The sequence below is a fragment of the Lissotriton helveticus genome, chromosome 1_2 (genome assembly GCF_964261635.1).
Source record: "Lissotriton helveticus chromosome 1_2, aLisHel1.1, whole genome shotgun sequence".
Taxonomy (NCBI): domain Eukaryota; kingdom Metazoa; phylum Chordata; class Amphibia; order Caudata; family Salamandridae; genus Lissotriton; species Lissotriton helveticus.
This window is the reverse complement of record NC_136058.1, coordinates 251,961,801-251,985,205: the sequence shown is the minus strand read 5'-3', so window position 1 is coordinate 251,985,205 and position 23,405 is coordinate 251,961,801. Positions and strand designations below refer to the sequence as shown.

The 23,405-nt window shown below is 46.3% G+C and overlaps 1 protein-coding gene across 3 annotated transcripts in view; it reads left to right on the top strand.

The window, feature by feature from the left end:
* LOC144800563 (vitamin D3 hydroxylase-associated protein-like) overlaps positions 1-23,405 on the top strand; it is a 345,205-nt gene that overhangs the window by 242,702 nt on the left and 79,098 nt on the right. For all 3 annotated transcript variants that reach the window (XM_078671690.1, XM_078671691.1, XM_078671689.1), the window contains exon 7: positions 2,210-2,334. In XM_078671690.1, coding sequence (XP_078527816.1) covers positions 2,210-2,334 — 125 coding nt within the window. The remainder of the gene's footprint in view (positions 1-2,209; positions 2,335-23,405) is intronic.

The window sequence follows — 23,405 nt, the reverse complement described above, 5'->3', positions numbered from 1 at the left end:
TTCCTGCTTCCAGCGCCCGTCTCTTTATTTGGTAATTGTTCAAGATGGGAACTAAGAGGCGTCCTGCGCCAGCAGCCTGGGCATCAGGTGCGTTATGGGCTGACTTTTGCACATGGTGGCAGACGACAGCCACATACTCATAGAGCCCTGACTTTTGTGGACAGAGGACATTGCGGGGTAGCCCAAGACGGGACCCCGAGGAAGGCCATTTGGCCTGGGATCACCTTGTGTTCTGGGGGCGCGAGGCCCTAAGAGGATCTATGCACCGTGTTAGGGTTACTGTGGTGCGTTGCTAATATGATTGATGCATAATGTGTTTTACGCCTGATCTAATGTGATTTATGCATAATGTGTTTGTGCTAAGTGCCTGAACCAGTAGTTACTGGTTGTGTTATTACTTACCTGTTCTGATGGTTCTGACAGTGGGCGGATTGGCCCTGTACTGTATATAATCCCCTAGTACCAGATGGCACAGTGTGCAAATGTGATTATGCTCTAATGTGTTTTCTGAGTAATACAAAGACTATTTTTATATAACCTTGTGTGGAGTTTCTTTTGTTGTGTGCCTAGTGTGTTGCTGCTGTGTGAGTGTGGTGCGCAAACACTTTACATATTGCCTCTAGGATAAGGCAGACTGCTCGTGCCAAGCTACCAAAGGGTTGAGCAGGGGTTATCTTCAGTGTGTAACTCCCTTGCCCTGACTAGAGTGGTGGTTTCTGCCTGGCTTAGGCGCAATCCCTAGCCAACCAGAAATCCCATTTCTAACAGTCAGATATCCAGATAAACAGTCAGATATCCAGTTCTCGCAAGATGTGGGTTAGCCTGAGTCTCTGTATGCCTGTGAGATGGAGATTGTGTACACAGGGTGTGAGGGAGGATGCAATAGTGAGAGCATTTGTAGTACAGCGAGAGATGGAAGACGAGAGGTTTGAGGATACATCGTGAGAGTCAGTGAGAGATAAATGTAAACGTCATAGTGTGAGGAACTGGACGTGTGAGGTGTAGAAAGATGGAGGATGAAAAACTCCAAGTAATTAGTTGAATGTTCCAGTCACGTTCTCAAGAAAAGGGGAAGCGGAGTTGTCTAGGGTTGAAGAAAATATGCTGAGTGGTTGGGTGATTTATAAGGCCAATTCAGTGTGTGTTAAAGTGCGAGGGGATGTCTGATTGCTTAGAGGTCGCTGGGGTGTAAATGGAGTGTGATGTGAGATGGATTTCTTTTAATTAAGAGGACATGATAGAGAAATGATCATTCGGACAGTTAACTATTTTTTTCATTTTGAGTAGATTTTTATATACATGGTTGTTGGCCTAGGCCTTCATTAGTTGTGAGCCAGGAATTGATTATGTACATTGAAGACATCTGGTTGCAAGTAGAGGGCTGCAGGGATAAGGGTTGGGCTTTGGTGAAAACAGGGATGTTCTTCCTTTGAGGGAAGATCTTGTTAATGACCGATAATATGTTAGGCACTGTTGAAATTCATTATAGAGATTTTTTAACGTTCAATTCATCAATTTTGAACATTTCACGACAAACACTGTCCTAAGGACGCGAAAATAACCACATTTTTACAGCAATACTTGCTGCATAAATGCTACAATACAGTCCATACTTGTGGTATTAACATTCAGCAAGGTGCACTGCTGTCAGGCAGGATTTCCAAGCACAGGGTGTTGCAGTGATTGGTAAAGAAATTCAGAAGCCATAGAGATAAGAACATACATTTAGAGTGAATATGATGCTATTGCACTGCATTACAATAGTCACATTAATCGGATGTGTTATACAAAAAAACAATACATACATACATATATCAAGGCATATAGAGGATATGGCTACTATGTCGACCTCCATAGTTTCAGATTACCATTATTTGTAGCATTTATTTTGGATTACAAAATTTCAGCCATGTAAGGACCTATTAAAATTTTCGGATTTCTTTTCATTTAAAAAAAAAGAAAGCTATTTTAAAGGTGATCTTTGTTTAATTTCTGTATTTTTTAGTAGGGACTAATCCCCTGATGCCGCCCCTATATGCTTTTATATATCTTTGTTGGTGTCTGTATCTTTTTTTATCTGAAAAAAATGTAAACTGAAATTGTTGCCAATCTGAATTCTAGTATCCGACATAACATTGTGTCAAAATTGTGGACAAGACATTGTGCTGCTACATGACGGTTAATGCATTTGTATTCTCCTTTTGGTCAGCTGTATCGATGAGTGGTCCTATGGCGAGAGATGTAGACAGCCTGGTCCTGTTTATGAAAGCTACCCTGAATGAGGACATGTTCACCTTGGACCCTTCTGTTCCACCCTTACCTTTCAAAGATGAGGTAAAGAATTAGATATGATGTGCTGGGCAGCAGGTAGTCCGTTGAGCTAGTCGTTAGAACTCCTAAATGAATGTAAAGCAACAGTAAAATATAAGTTTTTTTAAAAATATTTGATGCACCTGATAAAGAATTGTTTATTGCTCCAAGGTGGCATGCGAGAGATGGCTATATGCTACGATTTAAAAAATACTTGAAATGACCACATGTGTAGGTTACCCTCTTTAAAGTTGCCTTTTTTTTCTCTACAGCCATTTGGCTAATTCATAAACACTTCGACATTTACATAAGTAATGCACGTAGTTATACGTGTTCCATATTGGGTTTATGACTAGGATTTTTACATTTCAAGAATTTCACAATGGTTCCTCAATATTGATTTCTCTCAATTACAAACTTGTTTTTGATACCTTCAAGGCCACCGGTGTCTCCGCCGGGTGGCTTGTAAGCTATTTGCAGCTCTCCAGCTACCTGTAAGTAGCTCTCCTGTGCGCAGTTTAGCCTACTAAATTGAAATCTTTTGATTGGTTGAATGAATATATATGTGCTAAAATTGTGTATTCAAGACAAATGTGTGATTTTACGAACAAAATAAGCAGACTTTTGAAGAAAAAGTGGTTGGATTTTTGGAATATATTTAAAGATGATTTTTGAGTGCTAAGTGATTTGGGGAGTCTTATTCCTAATAATATTACCTTCGTGCCGGGGCACTGCAGCTGAGGCTTGTATGTATTATCCATGTAGAGCCATTCGAAATTGACAGAGCCTTTTTTTACATTACTGCTGACAACCCTGTCTGATGCACTGAGGTGATCACTGCTGGTTATCTTGCATATGGTGGCCTCTAACGTAATCTTCTTGATGTGGTCACTATTACAACACTATTAATATTAGTAGAGTACGATGATTTGATTTTAACTGGGCCGAAGTATCTCTTATTACATAAATGTCTGGAGACTCCTGTTTTAGAGCAAACGGTTTATATTGTGTTTCCAAGAACAAGTATTGTTTAATGTACTATGTGTAGCTAGAATGGTTTCCAGTTTTCTTTGTTTCACGTGCTAGCTCAGGGCAAAATATACCCTTCCATTGCTCACACAGTGTTTGCATCACCCCACACATACCCAGAACAAGGGTGGTCTCCCTGTAGAAAACTGCCTTGAAAACACATCTCCTCCTCCTCTCCTCTCCCTGACTCTTGTCCCCTCCAGTTCTCTGCATCACTAACCGCAGGTGACCCTTGTAGGCGGGATCTCTTGGGGCACAGCCACTTTCCTGCCTGCACCCATAACCCCAATACAGCAGTGTACCACAATACTGTACATTAGAGATATTGATGTGGAGCTGAGAACCAGGGCATATTTTGAGTGTTTAGCAAGAGAGAGGTTCACCTTACAATTTTGGTACTACTGAATACGATGTCCTTGAAAACAGCAATATGAAATATTTGAATACAATCAATCTTTGACCACAAAACACATTCAGCTTCAGCTGATGGTGGTCAGAGTGAATGTTTTGTAACTCTAGGTATCTATATTTCATTATCAGGAGTTATATGTTCCCTATAACAAATCCAACATAAAGTATGAGGTAATAAAAGTCCATAAAACTAAACATTACAAGTTACATCTTTAAAGTTATTGCAGTAATAATTCAGTGTAGTCATTGCTGCTTTTTGGATAAAAAAACAAAGTATCTATTAAATTATAAAAAAAAGATGAGTAGATAGCGTCAGACTTACTTAGTACATATTTTAGTTTGAAAGAATGCTTCTTCCTTGCTGTCTTTCTGCCCATTTCAGTTAGGCAAATAACAAAATTTAAAGCAAAGGGTTTCATCCAAATGCAAAGGGTCGGCCTCGGCATCGTAGCTGCACTTTTCAAGACAATTTTTGTTTACGTTAAAATGAGTTATAGGGGACATCTTACCAGCTGCTACAACATATTTGGTATCTTTTCCTGTAGAATTATATTTAGGTTTTGATTATGAGTGAGCAGTGGAGGCTAGCCAGCTCCTCTGGGGGAAACCCTTGATCTGGTGGTCTATCTGCCACGTGAGCACCATATCTCAACCACACCATCGCTCCGCCCCGTGAGGAAGGAGGGGAATTACCATAAATGGATTTTCTTTTGTGGCACCACTATTCAAAGCTGGCAGACCCAGAACAGAAAGCAAACAATGGCCCTACCGCACAGTGAATGATCATGCTTTGTTTCAGGGCCATTATTTTGTATCCCAAGTGGCAGCTTGTGTTACAAGAACAGAATAGCTATTAAGGCTAAAAACATGGCTATTATTCAGCAATCTGCTATGCATTCAGTGTGTATGCACTGCAGTAAATGTACTGATGTCATAGAGCTCACCACCTGGTAGTTGGGCTTCTCTAAATATGGTTTGTGGTCCTCTACTACCAGGGCGGAGGCTATATGCTCTACTGACTTTTGGGCTGGTTGTCAACCCACCAAAAAGTAATATTTTTGATGAATCCTTCATAATGTTTTTGATGAATAAATACAATATTGAGATCCATTGTCAAATATTACAGTTATGTTGATAAAGAGACCCAATCCATATTCTCATAATTATACAGCATTTTCTTGTATCGATCTTTGTTTGGGGGCAACCTCCTTTGAACATATTATTTTGGGATCAGTCCATATTTTTGGCAAATGCCATATTTTGGGCATCATTGTGATAGCAGTTAGATGAGCGTCCGACCGCCATTGACACGGGCAGGTAACCGTCCAACAATGAGTCAGCAGTCCCACCTGCCCAATTATAATAGGACTGCTGTGCAGGCAGTCGGAAAGTGCCTTTTTCATATGCGTCTTGTGCTGCGGCCCAGGAAAAGGGCGGTGGTGCAAGCAGCAGTAGTAAAAGGCACTTAGTGAACATCCATGCACCACTTGCCAGGCATAATGTGGTGTCTAGCACACAGTGCATGTGCCACCCACAGGCCACTTAGGAGTGGCCCGCGTGGGGCGGGGCTGTTTGGGGCCCCCAAAGTCCCTTTTGGCTGCCTTTCCATGGCAGTTGGATTGCAATGAAAAGGCAGTTGGAAAGGGACATCCTAATCCCTACGGCGGTGCCTGCACAGGCACTCCCCCATGGTAGGGATAGGAGTCCGACTGCTACCCCGACAAAATCCTTGATCCAGTTGGAGGCAGTGGTCTGTCCCCTAGACCACTGCAGTATTTATTTATTTTTGCAATTTGTTAAGCGCGAACGTATGCCCGGGGGCGTCTTGGCACTGAGAACTTAACTCATGTCTCTACCCATGTGTTTGCTGCATGATTTACTGGGCAAATAGCCAGGTCTTCACATCTTTACGAAAAGAGTAAAGAGAGTGGCTTAGTCTGATTGAGAGCGGGAGTGAATTCCACAGTCTGGCTGCCGTGACTGAGAAACGTCTGTCACTCCAGGTGACAGTCTTAGTGCGGGGCACCATTAATTGGTGCAAGGTCATGGATCTTAATTGCCTTGCTGGAAGATAGAGTTGGAATTGAATCCTAAGAAACTGCGGGCCTAAATGATGCAGTGCTTTGAAAACCAGACATAGTGTTTTGAATTTTATACGCTTTTTTATTGGTAACCAGTGCCAAAGGCGCGCCAAAGGTAAGCCCGTCTGCGCCCGTCCGCGCCTGGACCGCGCCCAGCGCCAGGACCCCTGGCCCCCGCACTCACCAACCCACCCGCCGGACCTACGACTCCACCGAACTCAACGCACTCAACTCCGGCCGAGTCCCGGGATGCCACCGAGCCACCCCGAGACGCACCCACGGACCCTTCAGCTGCCACTCCTGCAAGTTCACCTGCAACCGGACCTGCACTACACCAGCACCCACCAAGCCGAACTCCAGCAGCAACCACCTTAAGTGCATCCTGCTCAACACCCGCTCCATCCACAGACACGCCATCGAACTCTGGAACCTCCTCGACACCACATCTCCAGACGTTGCCTTCCTCACGGAAACCTGGATGAACGCCTCCTCAGCACCCGACATCGCCATCGCCATCTTGGACGGATACAAGATCACCCGGAGGGACCGCACCAACCAGACGGGAGGAGGCATCGCCATCATCCACAGGAACACCATCCGCATCACGACCAACACCGACGACACCCTCATAACCGCCGAACACCTGCACTTCCAGATCCACACCGACCCCAAGACCACCCTCAGAGGCACCCTCATCTACAGACCCCCGGGACCACGCACACAATTCAGCGAAGACATCGCCGACTTCATCAGCCCGCACGCCCTCCCCTCCGCTGACTACATCCTCCTTGGGGACCTCAACTTCCACCTGGAGAGCAACAACGACAGCAACACCACCACCCTGCTGGACAACCTCGCTAACCTCGGTCTCAAGCAACTGGTGACCACCCCCACCCACTACGCCGGACACACACTCGACGCCGTCTTCGCATCCAGCAAGGACATCATCTTCAGCCACGCCACCGGACTCCACTGGACGGACCACAGCTGCGTCCACTTCAGCTTCAGAAGAACCACGATCCACCACCACCAGCAACAGGTGGCACGCAGAAGCTGGAACAAGATCACAGCCGACCAGCTCGCCGCATCCCTGAGCCGGCACCCACCCACCAGCTCACCGAACCCCAGCCAGGCCGCCAACAACCTCACGAAGTGGATCAGTAACTGCGCAGACAACCTCGCCCCACTGAGGACCCCGCCTAGCAGACCCGGCAGCAAGAAAGCATCCTGGTTCACCGACGAACTCAAGAACTCCAAGAAGATGTGCCGAGCCCTCGAGAAAGCATGGCGCAGAGACCCGACACCAGACAACATGACCACCCTCAAGCTCGCCACCCGAAAACAATACCAACTGATCCGTGCCACCAAGAAAACTGCATTCAAGGCACGACTGGACAACAACGCACACAACAGCAAGGAACTCTTCAACATCGTCAAAGAGCTCTCCAACCCCAACGCCGGAAACAACGACATCACCCCATCTCAAGACCTCTGCAACTCCCTCGCCTCCTACTTCCACAACAAGATCGCAGACATACACAACAGCTTCAGCACACAACCGACGCACCCCACGACCGCAGCAACGCCCCCCACCACCACCGTCCACGCCTGGACCCCGATCACCACCGAAGACACCATCCGTACGATGAACTCCATCCACTCCGGATCTCCAACCGACCCCTGCCCTCACCACGTCTTCAACAAGGCCGACGCTGTCATCGCACCCCATCTGCAGGACATCATCAACACCTCCTTTTACACCGCCACCTTCCCGGAGAGCTGGAAGCACGCCGAACTCAGCGCTCTACTGAAGAAACCATCAGCGGACCCCACTGAACTCAAAAACGACCGCCCCATCTCGCTCCTCCCGTTTCCGGCCAAAGTCATCGAGAAGACCGTCAACAAGCAGCTGGCCGCCTTTCTCGAGACGAACGGATCCCTCGACCTCTCGCAGTCTGGCTTCCGGGCCAACCACAGCACCGAGACCGCCCTCATCGCAGCCACTGATGACATCCGAGCCCTGCTCGACAACGGAGAAACAGCGGCCCTCATCCTCCTGGACCTCTCCGCGGCGTTCGACACTGTCTGCCACCGCACCCTTGTGCAGCGCCTCAGCAACGTCGGAATCCAGGAGAAGGCACTAGAATGGATCATCTCCTTCCTCGCCGCTGGACACAGAGAGTCCGCCTACCCCCGTTCAGATCAGAAGCCTCCGAAATTATCTGCAGCGTCCCTCAAGGCTCCTCGCTCAGCCCCACCCTCTTCAATGTCTACATGAGCCCCCTTGCGGCCATCGCACGCCAACACAACCTCAACATCATCTCCTACGCCGACGACACCCAGCTGATCCTCTCCCTCACCAACGACCCCGCCACCGCCAGAGCCAACCTACACGAAGGGATGAAAGACGTAGCCATGTGGATGATGACCAGCCGCCTGAAACTGAACTCAGACAAGACGGAAGTTCTCATCCTGGGCTCCTCTCCCTCCGCCTGGGACGACTCCTGGTGGCCCCCCGCCCTGGGCAGCGCACCCAAACCTACAGACCACGCACGCAACTTGGGCTTCATCTTGGACTCCTCCCTCTCCATGACCAGACAAGTCAACGCTGTCTCCTCGTCGTGCTTCAACATCCTGCGCATGCTACGTAAGATCTTCCGGTGGATCCCCACCGAGACCAGGAGGACAGTCACCCAGGCCCTCGTCACCAGCCGACTGGACTACAGCAACGCCCTGTACGCCGGAACCACCGCCAAGCTCCAGAAGAGACTCCAGCGGATCCAGAACGCCTCGGCAAGACTCATCCTCGACATCCCCCGACACAGCCACATCTCCGGACACCTGAGAGACCTGCACTGGCTCCCGGTCAACAAGAGAATCACCTTCCGTCTCCTCACCCACGCACACAAAGCCCTACACAACCAAGGCCCAAGATACCTCAACAGCCGCCTCAACTTCTACACTCCCACCCGCCAGCTTCGATCGACCAGCCACGCCCTCGCCGCCGTCCCCCACATCCGAAGAGCCACCACAGGAGGAAGGTCCTTCTCCTACCTGGCCGCCAAGACCTGGAACTCCCTCCCGACCCACCTCCGCCTGACCCAAGACCACCTCACCTTCAGGAAGCAGCTCAAGACCTGGCTGTTCGAGCAGTAGCGGACCCCCCCTCCCCAAGCGCCTTGAGACCCTCCGGGTGAGTAGTGCGCTATATAAATGTTGTGATTGATTGATTGAACTGCGGGCCTAAATGATGCAGTGCTTTGAAAACCAGACATAGTGTTTTGAATTTTATACGCTTTTTTATTGGTAACCAGTGGTAGTTCCGAATAATGTGGGCAATAGAATTGAATTTGGGTGTTTTGGATAGTACTCTCGCTGCAGCATTTTGAATTGATTGCATTTTGTTAATAACCTGAACTTGAGCATTGGCGAGAATGCCGTTAACGCGGGGTTTCTGGTCTCTAGTTACCTTACCAGATCCCTAATCATGTCGACTGAATCGTTGGTACCTGTCATTGAGTAAAAGACAATCTACTACTAGGTTAGTCAATTAGGAACTTAAACCACTCTAAAGAACCACTTACCACTGGGAAAGGTTAAAAAGTTTTAATTCAAAGTCAAAAGTATCTGGAGATACAAACATCTCAGAATAAGATTCAAAAGGTATAAGGTATTAATACAAAAAGGTACTCTCTGAATATTCTCAATCGGCAAAAGGAAATTATCAAAACTATCTCAAAAAGCATAAGTGTTGCAAGAATCGCTGTGAGTTGCAACCTGAGAGTCATTTACAGAAAGGAAAAGTACAAGTTAAATCTGTCCCTACACTAGACTAAGTGACATCCCTACTTAACAAGATCTTTACCTAAAAAAGTGTCAGCAGTGGTGACTTCCAAAGAAGATCACACACTTCCCTTAGTCTTTGTTTCCAAATTGAAGTCTGTTAGTTCTCTATCTGCCTACCCATCCGCTCTCTTAGGCTCCTCAGATCATCTGCTCTAACTCCACCCCGGGGTGCTATCCCTAATACCAAATCACATTTCCAATAGGAACGCCCATGTCGACGCCTCTCACGTGGTGCAGTTTTGAGCGGCAAATTCCGTCCTGGTGCTCCTCTGGACTCTTCATTAAAGTTGACCTTGCTTCCCAGGCTTCTCTCCGTCCAAGCGGTACCCCCTAAAATTCCTGAAGACTCCTACAGGCCTGTGCCTGGCACTTCTGAACAAGGGCCTATTCATTATTTCTGATTTAAGTTCCCCTTGCACCTGCAAACAGACACTCTCTCGGTAGGCCCCAAATTCCAGTCTCTACCATATCTAAGAGTCATAAAACATTTTGAACAGACCTATCGTTCGTGCTCTGTGCGACTTCTCCTTAACGAGCTCTGGCAGATCAAAGAAGCAACTTTCTCTATTCAGGCCTACTAAAATTACATGAAACGGGCCTCTGCAATATGCACATTTAATTTCTTTGTTTAAACGATATTTAACTAACACACATATACTAAAATATAACACATCTATGTAAAACATATATTTCAATACTATGCCTAATAATACATTTGCACTCAAATGACATTAGAATCCACGTCACTAAAAGTGTAGCAGCATCTTTCGTTTCCTGTGAAATGCCATGTGGCCTACACATTTTCATGGTTTGCAGAATTACATTTCGTTTTCACTTAGTCATCTAACGTGTGACTCCAACATCATTTTAACATTTCTACAACCTCTACATTAGTTTTCCACACTTATATATGTATCTATTCTAATTAAAACAAACACTCATATATTTTCACTATATAAATTGACACTCTTGTGTAATACAATTTAAACTAACACTACGTGCTTGTAAATATGGTGTACTTATACATTTTTCAGATTTGTGATCTCTCAGTCCCCCCTTTGATGACTTTCAGGAGTCATCACCATCAAAACACCATCTCTAAAATGTAGGATCTTTCAGACTGAAGTTGTTGCAATACCCCCACGTTTCATTGTCTCTAGAGCCTTCAGACTCTTATATTGTGTATCCTGCATCGCAGTCAGTCTTTTCTCCTGTTCCCTCATGGATCTCTGCAACCTGTTTGCTCTATACCATTGGTACAGTCGCACCAATCCCCACAAAGTGATTACACAAATCACAATTATGATGATGGGTTTCAATATGTACCAAATGATCCCATTTCCTAGGTTGGCAAACCAACCTCCAACATTACCCATTCCTTGGCCTACTTTTTCCCACACATTTATCTTTGTCAGATCCTCAATTTCATGATGAATCGCAGTAATATTTTGTATGTACTTCTCTAAAGGTTTTGAATTGTCTGGAATGTAAGTACAACATTCCTGGACCTTCAAGGCCTTACAGACTCCGCCCTCTTTGGCTAACAGAACATCTAAAGCAAGTCGGTTCTGAAGAACCATTGCTCTTATCGATTGCATCTCTCCCTCCACCAGCATTAAGGATCTAGCAGTACTGGCAGATAACCTATCTACGACTGTAGCCAATCTTCTAATTTTTATGTCATTCAGTATCAATCCCAAGAGAGGGAATGCAGCACCAAATACATCCCCAACTACCTCTTCAGCACCTAGATCTCTCCTCCCTCTTGTTGGTATTCCTCTCTTTGTCGTTTCTAGATTCTCAACATGGTATATTTTGGGGAAGACAATTGCTAAATAGCATGATCCGTACCAGTTATCTGGTAATTTCACATATGCATTTCTTCCACATACAAAATATACATTTGGAATTGCTTGCATCTCCTTCAAAAAATCTTTGGAGTAGTACTCCAATTGGAAAGCATGTTCACAACTGACTTGACCTACATACATATTCTCATAATAGGAGTAACTCCTGTGAATGCACAGTTTCCCCCGTTTCTCCTTGTCTAAAGCAATTGGACCAAGGCTACCCTTTCTTTGATGTATCCTTTCTTCCTTAGTCCAATCTGTTTCCCACTGTCCTGAAGCTTTTAGAATCTTTTGCCTCTTATATCTAGTATCCACCTGCCCTATAAACTTTTTCTCAATTTCTGACACTTGACAAGTCAGATTATTTCTTCGGGCATATGAAGTATCTAACGTTTTCCATGGAATGAAAAATTTCTGTAACCTGTCCTCGCACTTGTAGTAGTCCCACTTATTCAGATGCTTATAGTTTGGGACCTCTGGCAATGTCGAGTCAAAATTCGAGAAATAATACTCGAACCCATCTCGTCCATAGAATATGCTCAACAACAAACTACATGTGATTCCATACGTCAATGGAAGATGATGGTATCTGATACCCTCCTCCACAGAAGCTGGTAATTGCATACAAACGTAGCAATTCTTCGCCTCCATGACATCAATGTATTCGTAGAGCAACTTGGCATAAGCATTTGACCTAAAGTTCCCCTGTGATTCGTCAACATGTAATCTTTTGATCTCAGCATCTAGCAAAGCCTTTTCTTTCTCAGTGTTTTCTCCTTTTACCTCAGCAACAGTGATAGGCTTTTGTGTTGATGCTTTCTTTGTTTCTGATCTTATCTTTGTTTCGTTCTCATGTCCCACTATATATGATACAGTAACTACTAAAACTATAAGAGAAATCACTACCACTAAAAGTGTGCCTACTATGCATTTTGCCCTGCGGTTCGGGTTGCCAGTCTCCATGATCTCAAACAGTGTAGCTCTGTTTGTCGTTCTCAGCAAAGTCTCTTACTTCTTCTCAATGTCCTTTTTGCTTTGCACAAAGATTCTCTTCATTTGAACCACAATGTCTTTCTTTGAACCACACTTGGAAGCTGACAATTCTCTCCCGCAAGAACAGTCATTAAGTTCTGTAGCAATAGACAACTCTAGCCCTTCTCCATTCACTAAAATGGAAGTCCATAGTTTCTGTCTTCTTACATTTGGCACTAGGTTATCCTTTTGATCTGTATTAACAAATGTTCTTTATCAAAGTCTTTTTAGCAATCTGAAACTATGCGTGTTCCCAGAAGTTCCACCACTAGCTCAAATATTTCCATACGGAGAAGGACTCCCTCCAGTATTGGACTCCTTGAACAGCAACACGGAAACTCAACAGTCTCAAATATCAATTTTCTTATTCCGCTCAGGAGAGGAGGATAGACGATGTTGAGTGTCAGCAGTCTTTCGACCTCCAATCCTGGCAACAGGAATCTTATTTCCACTGTGATGATTGGGTCAGTTCTGGTCAGGGTCACTTCCCTCACCCTCCCAGCTCTGCGTCCCTCGGACATCTGCAGTGAGGTAGGTCCACTCAGGTGTAGAGTATCTTCTGCTAGGCACTCGTACTCTCCTTGATCTCCTTAGACCCTCCTGCTCTTGGTCCGATACACCTTCTTCCAGATCCGAATCTTCGGATATAGGAGCAAGAGTTTCTTCTCGAGCTAGCTTCAGACTCGGCCTCCTTCTTCTTTCAGGCCAAGTAGCTGCCCCACTTCTTGTTCTCCTATTGCTTTCCCTCCTGCTCGGTTCCTGATCACTCTGTTCCTGATCTGTTTCCAAGTCACATTCACAACTGCTCTCTCCTTCTGTTGCAGCTTCAGTTTCGCTTCTGCCTTGCCCTTCTTCTTCTGGATCTGCAACGCTCCCAACTTCTTCAGACACCCCCACGGCTTGACTGATCCCCTCTAATGGTTCACTGTCTTCAGCTGGATTCTTATCTGTGAGAGGAGCTGTTTCTTCCAGGGGTGCTGGAACTCTTCGGGTGTGGGAAGCGTGTATCCAATTCGGCAGGCCTCCACACTTGATAGCCGTATTCGTGGTCAGTATGACCTGAAAAGGTCCTCTCCAGCGCACGTCTAGGCAGTTTTTCCGGACGTGTTTCTTCACTAGCACCCACTCTCCTGGGCACAGGTCATGACACAACTCTCTTGAAGATGGGACCTCAGCAGCCTGCACCTGGAAGGACACAGAATGAATGGCGTCAGACAGTCCTTTGCAGTAATCCAGGATCAGGTCATCTGTAATGTTTAATAGTGTTGCAGTTGGTACAGAAGGAAGCCTCATTGCCCTCCCCATCAGCACCTCGTGTGGAGAGAGACCTGTCCTCCGGTCGGGTGTGCTACGCATGCTCATCAACACTAAAGGCAAAGCATCTGGCCAACTCAAGGAAGTTGAAGAACACACTTTGGCAATTCGACACTTTAGTGTCCCATTTATCTGCTCCACAATTCCTGAAGCCTCTGGTCGATAGCTACAGTGCAACTTCTGATCAATGTTCAATGCGGCACAGAGCATCTTCACAATTTCACTGTTAAAATGTGTTCCTCGATCAGATTCCAGAGAGCCTGGCATCCCGTAGCGCGGGATCAATTCTCTAAGTAACAGTTCTGCTACGGTGAGTGTATCGCACCTACGTGTAGGGTATGCCTCGACCCACCTGGAAAATATGCATACGACCACCAACACATACCTAAGGCAGTTGACTCTAGGCATTTCAATGAAATCTAATTGCATTCTGTTGAAAGGCCCCCCAGACCTCCCAATGTGACTCATGGTAACTGGTGTTCTTTTCCCTACATTCAGTTGCTGACATGTGACACATCTCCTACAGACTGCTTCTGCTGCAATCCTGAATTTTGGGCAATACCAAGTTTGCCTAAATACTCTCAGCATGGCATCCCTTCCTAAGTGTGTCGGACCATGTATTTGTCGTGCCATTGGACTCACTAATTCCTCTGGTAACACTGCTCTTCCATCTGCTGAAACCCAAAAATCCATTTCACTTCTCACACAACCTGCTGCTTCCCAGGACCTTTTCTCTGACTCAGGTGCATTTTCTTGCATTTGTTTCAGATCTTCCCATGTATCTACGGTCTCTAATATCATATTGACTTCTGTTTTTTCCTTTGCCCCGCCTACTTCCACCTCCGTGAAAGTATACCCTTGCTCCGCACAATAGCGGGCAACTTCATCTGCATATCTGTTTCCTTGTGACACAAAATCTGTATTTTTAGTGTGAGCTGTACACTTGACCACTGCAATTTCAGCTGGTCCTTGCAATGCTTCTAACAGCAGTCGTACAAATTCCCCATTTCTGATTGGCGAACCAGAGGAGGTCTTGTAACCCCTCTGAGACCACAATTGCCCGAAATCATGAACTACACCGAAACCATATTGGCTATCGGTATAGATGGTGACTCTCTTTTTGCTACCTGCTATACAGGCACGTGTCAATGCAATGATTTCTGCTACCTGAGCGGAGTGTACTCCTTCCAGGCAAGCGGCTTCCACAACTCCAGTAATGGTGCAAACAGCATAAGCTGCTCTCAACCGACCAGTATCGTCTCTTAAACATGAGCTATCAACAAAGTAAATTTCATCAGGGTCGATCAATGGCTCATCCACAATATCTGGTCTGGGCTTCGTGCATAGTTCAGTCACATCTAGGCAATCGTGATCTTCACATTCTTCGCCTTCTATATCATTAGGAAGTGGCATCAATGTAGCAGGATTCAAGACCGAGCACCTCTTAAGGGTCACGTTCTCTGCCGCAAGAATAACTTGCTCATAGCGCGTGAGCCTACTATTGGTCAAGTGCTGCGTCTTGGTCCTTGTCATTAACAATTCTACCGAATGCGGTACATACACCACTAATTGATGTCCCATTACTATGTTCTCACACCTCTCAATGCTGACACCTGTTGCAGCAACGGATTTGAGACATCCGGGCAACGCTGCGGCTACCGGATCTAATGTAGTTGAAAAATATGCAACTGGTCTACGGGCATTTCCGTGTACTTGCACCAACACTGATAACGCACATCCTTCTCTTTCACAGCAGTATAATGAAAAAATCCTCTCATAATCTGGCATTCCCAAAGCCGGAGCACGACACAAGTCCTCTCTCAGTTGTAGGAACGCCATTAGGCACTCGTTGTCCCATGGTACCGGATCACTCACCTCCTTGTGCGTCAGTTTCTGTAAAGGTTTTGCTTTCAGTGAAAAGTTAGCTATCCACTGTCGGCAGTAACCAACCATTCCTAAGAACATCCTAACTTCTCTCTGTGTCGTTGGCGCATTCATTTTCATGATGGCCTCTATCCTGTCTGGAGACACCTTGCGCTTCCCCTTCTCTATTCGGTGACCCAGATACTGTACTTCTGTCAGACAGTACTGTAATTTGTTCGGAGATACCTTATGTCCATTCTCAGCTAAATGATTCAGTAAAGCAATGGTGTCTTCCTTACAAGCTTCCTCTGTTTCTGACGTAACAAGTAGGTCGTCTATGTACTGGACCAGAACCGAGTTCTGTGGCAATACCAGACTTTCAAGGTTCTTCTTCAACAGCTGACTGAAGATCGAAGGGCTATCTGTGAACCCTTGTGGGATTCGACACCATGTTAAGGCGCGATCTTCCATTTTAAATGCGAAAAGATACTGACTGTCCTCATCTAATGGGATGGAAAAGAAGGCTTGACAAAGGTCTATCACTGTAAACCACTCAGCTTGGAATGGTATTTGAAACAGTATCACTGATGGATTCGGTACCACTGGACAACATGAAACCACAATGTTGTTAATCTTTCGAAGGTCCTGAACTATTCTGAACTTCCCACTAGGTTTCTGCAAACCCATAATCGGGGAGTTACATGGACTACCCACGATTTCTTTCAGTATTCCCTGTTGAATCATTGAGTCAATCACAGGTCTTATTCCTGCAATCGTTTCCTGGGACAGTTTATACTGAGGCGTTCTTGGAAATTCAGCGTTTGGTTTTATCATGATCTTCACTGGTTCCACCCCTTTGATCAGTCCTATCTCTTCCCCAGTAAAATCCCATACTTCAGCTGAGACAGCATCTCTTAGGTCACAAGGAAGGTCTTCCACGGTCAGAGTAGGATACAGTTCTATACATGTTCTCTCATTGGCAATCTTAAAGGTAGCATCATCATCTGCGGTCTGTACCTCCACACCCTGAGGGGTGCAGTATATGGTGCAATTCAATTTGCACAACAAATCCCTCCCTAACAGACATACAGGACTAGAATCACATACCACAAACTGATGTTCATTTGTGTAATTCCCTATTTTCACTGACACTGGTTCTGTCAAAGGACTAGTCATTCTTCTATTTGCGACTCCAACCACCTGAATTGTTTCCCCCGACATTGGTAGGTCAGGAACCACTGCTGATCTTAGAGTTGATCGAGTAGCTCCAGTATCCACCAAGAATTTCATCGGGCACCCTGCTACCTCTGCCTCAACAAATGGCCCTCTCTGATCTACTTCTAGAACTGCCCCGAGGGTACAGTCCTCTTCTCTGTTCACACGTTGACCGGTCATTGGGTCAATGTAATAACATTTTTCTTCTTCAATAAAAAGAGGCATTTGTTTATAGACTTTTCCCCCTGTCGCGATCCTTGGTGGCTGTGGAAACTGAGCTCGTGGAGCCGAAGTCCCCCCTTTGACCACCTTGCTTCCTGAGACTGTCGCCCTTTGAACTGGAACCTCCTGAACTTCCTGTTCTAATTCTAGTTCTCCATTTTCAGGGTTAAAGGGACACTCGCGTCTCCAATGTCCCACCTGGTGACACTGGTGGCACTTTGTCGTTTTCTTTAAAGTGGCAAAATCTATTCTAGGTCTCTGACTTTCTTCACTATCCTTGTTCTGACCATTCGACTTCCGTCCCATTGTCCCCGTTCCCTGTTTCTGCTGTCCGCCCTTTCCGGCTGACTGCATCTGTACCACCATCAGCTTCTCCTTCATTTTCTTTGTCTTGGAATCTATCTCATCGCTACAGTATCTGGCATACCTTAAAATTTCATCTAGTGGTTTGTTTTGCCAACAAATTAAATGTTGCTGAATCATCAAACAAATATCAGGTCTCAACCCCAAAACAAACTTTGACACAAACTGTCCTATATCTTTGGGATCCATTACATCGAGTCCACTGTATTGTTTGAAGGTTTTCAACAACCTTTCATAGAACTCATGAACTGTCTCCTTTGGTTCTTGTCTTGTTCGGTCTATTTTTACCCAATCTATGTCCTGGGGTGGTACCTTATCTTTCAGCCAAGCTATTACCCTTTCATACTTTTGCATGACAATTTCAGACGGTCCATTTGTCTGAGCATCCCTCACTGGTTCAGTAGTTGGCCATTCAACACTAGTCTTGCACGATGTCCACAAGTCAGATGGGACCACAATGTCAAACAAAGTGTTCAAATCAATCCACAATACTTTCGAGATCTTTACAAACCTTTCTACCTGCTTATACCACTCTACTGGATTGCCCCTTAACTTCGGGAATGAGTTGGTAAATGCAGCTAAATCTCCTCTACTCCAGGGCACATGTACATAATTCCCATTTGATATTTCTCTCAAAGGGAATGCCTCCATCTTCATCAACCTTCCCTCAGGAGACGTCCCATTCGCACACCGCCTAACAGTTCCCCTTTTGGACCATCTCTCCTCCCATTTGTCCAGATCCCTCCACGCTCTTATTCCTGCTATTAGTTCCCTTATGTGTGTTTTCAATCCGGTTGTCCTTTTCTCATCTAAGTCTTGATCTGAGTATTGTAACCTATGGTTACTCTGTAGGGTCTTTGTTCTGGACAAATCTACCATGTACCTGTCTGCCAGTTCAGACAGTTTCTCATGAGTCGCTCTCGCCTTTCGAGTAACATCTTTCGCTATGAACAGCAACTCATCTTGTTCATACAAGTCGATCCTTTCTAAGGCCAACGTACCATCTATGATCTCATCCAAATCAGATTTTAAACTGGTGACATCAAGTCTTTCTGTCCTTATTGTAGCTTTCAGTATACCATCTCTAGGGGGTCCATTTCCATCTTTCCCATCCCAGCTCCGAGTCCTACGTCTGGGCTCAGGTGAGTTACGTGGAATCCTCCCATGCTCCCACCCCTCCAGGTCCCATGCTGTTCCGTCCTCTCTGGGTGGATGATGAAACACTCCATTGTGCCTCATAGTCCCACCTTCCCCTTCATGCCTGGATTCTCTGGGTTCATGGTAAGACATTCCATTACTCCCCCTTTCTTCACAATTGGTCTGTGACCTCTGATCACCCGATGTATGGCAAGATCTTTCATTGTTCCCCCTATTCCAGTGTTGCACATTCTCCCCTGGCGCGTGATGAGTGCACCTAAACCTATCTCTGTATGCTAGTACCATTTGGTCTCCACCCTTTTCAAAGAGCCGAGACATCTCTTCACACTCCATGCTTCTACCATCTCGCTCCTGCTGGCCCCTCCCATCATTAGGACGTATTACTCCTCTGTTCTCCTGGCTTTGACCCTCACGTCCCTGACTGCTTTCACTAGCCCCGCAGTGAGATACTGTCCCATTGCCTCGATTTCCCCACTCAGCTTCTGCTCTTGACCTATTGCTCTGCGTTTCTGCGGACCCATCCCATTCTCTCAAGTCAACTCTTAACTCTTTAAAGGATTTCGGACGTGGTCCCCTTAGGTCCATCGGTCCTCTTTGACCCCCCTGCTCTGTTGCGGGACTCACTGTCGGTTCGAATGGGGTGTTCCACGTTACCGGTCCTGGCAATTGCTTCCAGGCATTTGTCGTGTTATTCCTCCTTTCCATCTCAACCCTTTCACTGTCTAACCGTATCTGTTCTTCCTCTCTCCCATTCTCTGGGTTGTAAATCGATACTATGGGTCCTATGGTAACGGGTACTTGGAGAGCATCTGGCAATCTACAAGGTTCCGCCCTCTCTGCGGTTGGCGTTTTCTGTACCACAAACCTTCCGACTACACTCTGTGCTGTACTATGTTGAGGTGTCTCCCCACCTTTGATAGGTGTCCATTCCTATGTAGGAAGTGGTACATACCCCTCTATGGCAGCCCCATCTTCCCTTGCGAGTCCTCTACTTTCAATCTCCCCAACTCTCGGAGGCGGTCTATCCATCAGTAATCTATTTATCAAGTTGTCCTCCGAGTCGCTCTCCTCATCTTCTTCCATGAGTGTCTTTTCACCTGCCACCTCTCTCACTGGGTACAACTTATCCACCTCAATAGCCTGTACCCTCCATCTCTTAGCGTCCTCATCCCATTTGGAATCTCGCACTGCTCTTACTGATCGCGTCAGCCTTTCTTGACGCCTATTCAGATTCCTGTCGTGCGCCGCCCTAATCCATGCGTTAAGGGCCTCAAACTGGGTCGGTAGTTGGCCATTCAACACTAGTCTTGCACGATGTCCACAAGTCAGATGGGACCACAATGTCAAACAAAGTGTTCAAATCAATCCACAATACTTTCGAGATCTTTACAAACCTTTCTACCTGCTTATACCACTCTACTGGATTGCCCCTTAACTTCGGGAATGAGTTGGTAAATGCAGCTAAATCTCCTCTACTCCAGGGCACATGTACATAATTCCCATTTGATATTTCTCTCAAAGGGAATGCCTCCATCTTCATCAACCTTCCCTCAGGAGACGTCCCATTCGCACACCGCCTAACAGTTCCCCTTTTGGACCATCTCTCCTCCCATTTGTCCAGATCCCTCCACGCTCTTATTCCTGCTATTAGTTCCCTTATGTGTGTTTTCAATCCGGTTGTCCTTTTCTCATCTAAGTCTTGATCTGAGTATTGTAACCTATGGTTACTCTGTAGGGTCTTTGTTCTGGACAAATCTACCATGTACCTGTCTGCCAGTTCAGACAGTTTCTCATGAGTCGCTCTCGCCTTTCGAGTAACATCTTTCGCTATGAACAGCAACTCATCTTGTTCATACAAGTCGATCCTTTCTAAGGCCAACGTACCATCTATGATCTCATCCAAATCAGATTTTAAACTGGTGACATCAAGTCTTTTTGTCCTTATTGTAGCTTTCAGTATACCATCTCTAGGGGGTCCATTTCCATCTTTCCCATCCCAGCTCCGAGTCCTACGTCTGGGCTCAGGTGAGTTACGTGGAGTCCTCCCATGCTCCCACCCCTCCAGGTCCCATGCTGTTCCGTCCTCTCTGGGTGGATGATGAAACACTCCATTGTGCCTCATAGTCCCACCTTCCCCTTCATGCCTGGATTCTCTGGGTTCATGGTAAGACATTCCATTACTCCCCCTTTCTTCACAATTGGTCTGTGACCTCTGATCACCCGATGTATGGCAAGATCTTTCATTGTTCCCCCTATTCCAGTGTTGCACATTCTCCCCTGGCGCGTGATGAGTGCACCTAAACCTATCTCTGTATGCTAGTACCATTTGGTCTCCACCCTTTTCAAAGAGCCGAGACATCTCTTCACACTCCATGCTTCTACCATCTCGCTCCTGCTGGCCCCTCCCATCATTAGGACGTATTACTCCTCTGTTCTCCTGGCTTTGACCCTCACGTCCCTGACTGCTTTCACTAGCCCCGCAGTGAGATACTGTCCCATTGCCTCGATTTTCCCACTCAGCTTCTGCTCTTGACCTATTGCTCTGCGTTTCTGCGGACCCATCCCATTCTCTCAAGTCAACTCTTAACTCTTTAAAGGATTTCGGACGTGGTCCCCTTAGGTCCATCGGTCCTCTTTGACCCCCCTGCTCTGTTGCGGGACTCACTGTCGGTTCGAATGGGGTGTTCCACGTTACCGGTCCTGGCAATTGCTTCCAGGCATTTGTCGTGTTATTCCTCCTTTCCATCTCAACCCTTTCACTGTCTAACCGTATCTGTTCTTCCTCTCTCCCATTCTCTGGGTTGTAAATCGATACTATGGGTCCTATGGTAACGGGTACTTGGAGAGCATCTGGCAATCTACAAGGTTCCGCCCTCTCTGCGGTTGGCGTTTTCTGTACCACAAACCTTCCGACTACACTCTGTGCTGTACTATGTTGAGGTGTCTCCCCACCTTTGATAGGTGTCCATTCCGATGTAGGAAGTGGTACATACCCCTCTATGGCAGCCCCATCTCCCCTTGCGAGTCCTCTACTTTCAATCTCCCCAACTCTCGGAGGCGGTCTATCCATCAGTAATCTATTTATCAAGTTGTCCTCCGAGTCGCTCTCCTCATCTTCTTCCATGAGTGTCTTTTCACCTGCCACCTCTCTCACTGGGTACAACTTATCCACCTCAATAGCCTGTACCCTCCATCTCTTAGCGTCCTCATCCCATTTGGAATCTCGCACTGCTCTTACTGATCGCGTCAGCCTTTCTTGACGCCTATTCAGATTCCTGTCGTGCGCCGCCCTAATCCATGCGTTAAGGGCCTCAAACTGGGTCGGTCTAGGCGGGGGTTTCAATGCGGACATGGTTGCTTTTAGCCGATGTAACACCTCTAACTTAAACGTCCCATACTTTGGGAACGACATTTCCTCATTCCCTTCCGTAAGCTTGTTCCAATCCCCAATCCATAATATAGTGTGTAGCCCAACATTCGCTGCCATATAATGAGCTGGTGTACCCTCTGGCGGTGCCTCTTGCCCGTAAAAAGATTCTCTCCTTTTTCTTTTAAAAATATCCTTCAAACATTTTCAATCTACTAGTTTCTGTTTTCTCCGGTTTGTTTACTTCCTGATGACAATCCACCAATCTCAGCTCGGTTCTCACCAACTGGCCTATCAGAACGCGACTTCTCACTGATGTCGCACCAGCCGCCCAATCCCGTTGCGGCTCTTGTCGACGTCACACCAACCGTCCTATCGCGTCGCGGCTCTTCACTATCCACCCTATCTCAGCGCGGCTCTTGCCGACGTCACTCGTCCCCCTTTGCAGCAGTTCCCCTCCTTTTTCAGCTCGTCTCCGCGTTTATGCATGCGTCCCATTCATACTTCGAAAAATGATTACTTCCGTCCAAGCGATCACTTTTCTTTGACTGTACGCCCACAGTCAATCTGTAATTGTCACCTTAACTGGCGAAATGTCTTTCCGTTTACGTCCAGACAATCGCCTTCTCTGATAGGTTACTTACACACAGTAACTTTCGACCAGCGTCCGTTACTCACACACTCACTCTTGCACTCCCCCTATCTCGGTTCTGCGGCGGTCAATGGTACCTCATGACCTCCTTACTCTGGTCGACAATTACTCTGGATGTTCGATACACCCGAACCACTTAAGCTCTACCCCGAACTTAAGATTTTTCCAGGTTGCGCGCGCTCACAACCTTCTCACAATCACGCTACAGGCATTCAACTCCGCAAGACATTACAATACAAATACAACACAAAACACCGCAATCTGTTCACGCATGACCCTTGTTATACTCACTCTCCTCCGATACTGCTGCTTTTCTCGCACCGTCAGCACCCTCTTCGGCACGCGATTCTTCCGCTGCTCATCTCTCGATGTCTAGCTCTAGGGGCCTTGGGGTAAACTAACCTAATCTAGATTACCTTCCTCAAGAAGATAACCATCCTACACTGCTACCAACTGTTAACGCGGGGTTTCTGGTCTCTAGTTACCTTACCAGATCCCTAATCATGTCGACTGAATCGTTGGTACCTGTCATTGAGTAAAAGACAATCTACTACTAGGTTAGTCAATTAGGAACTTAAACCACTCTAAAGAACCACTTACCACTGGGAAAGGTTAAAAAGTTTTAATTCAAAGTCAAAAGTATCTGGAGATACAAACATCTCAGAATAAGATTCAAAAGGTATACAGGTATT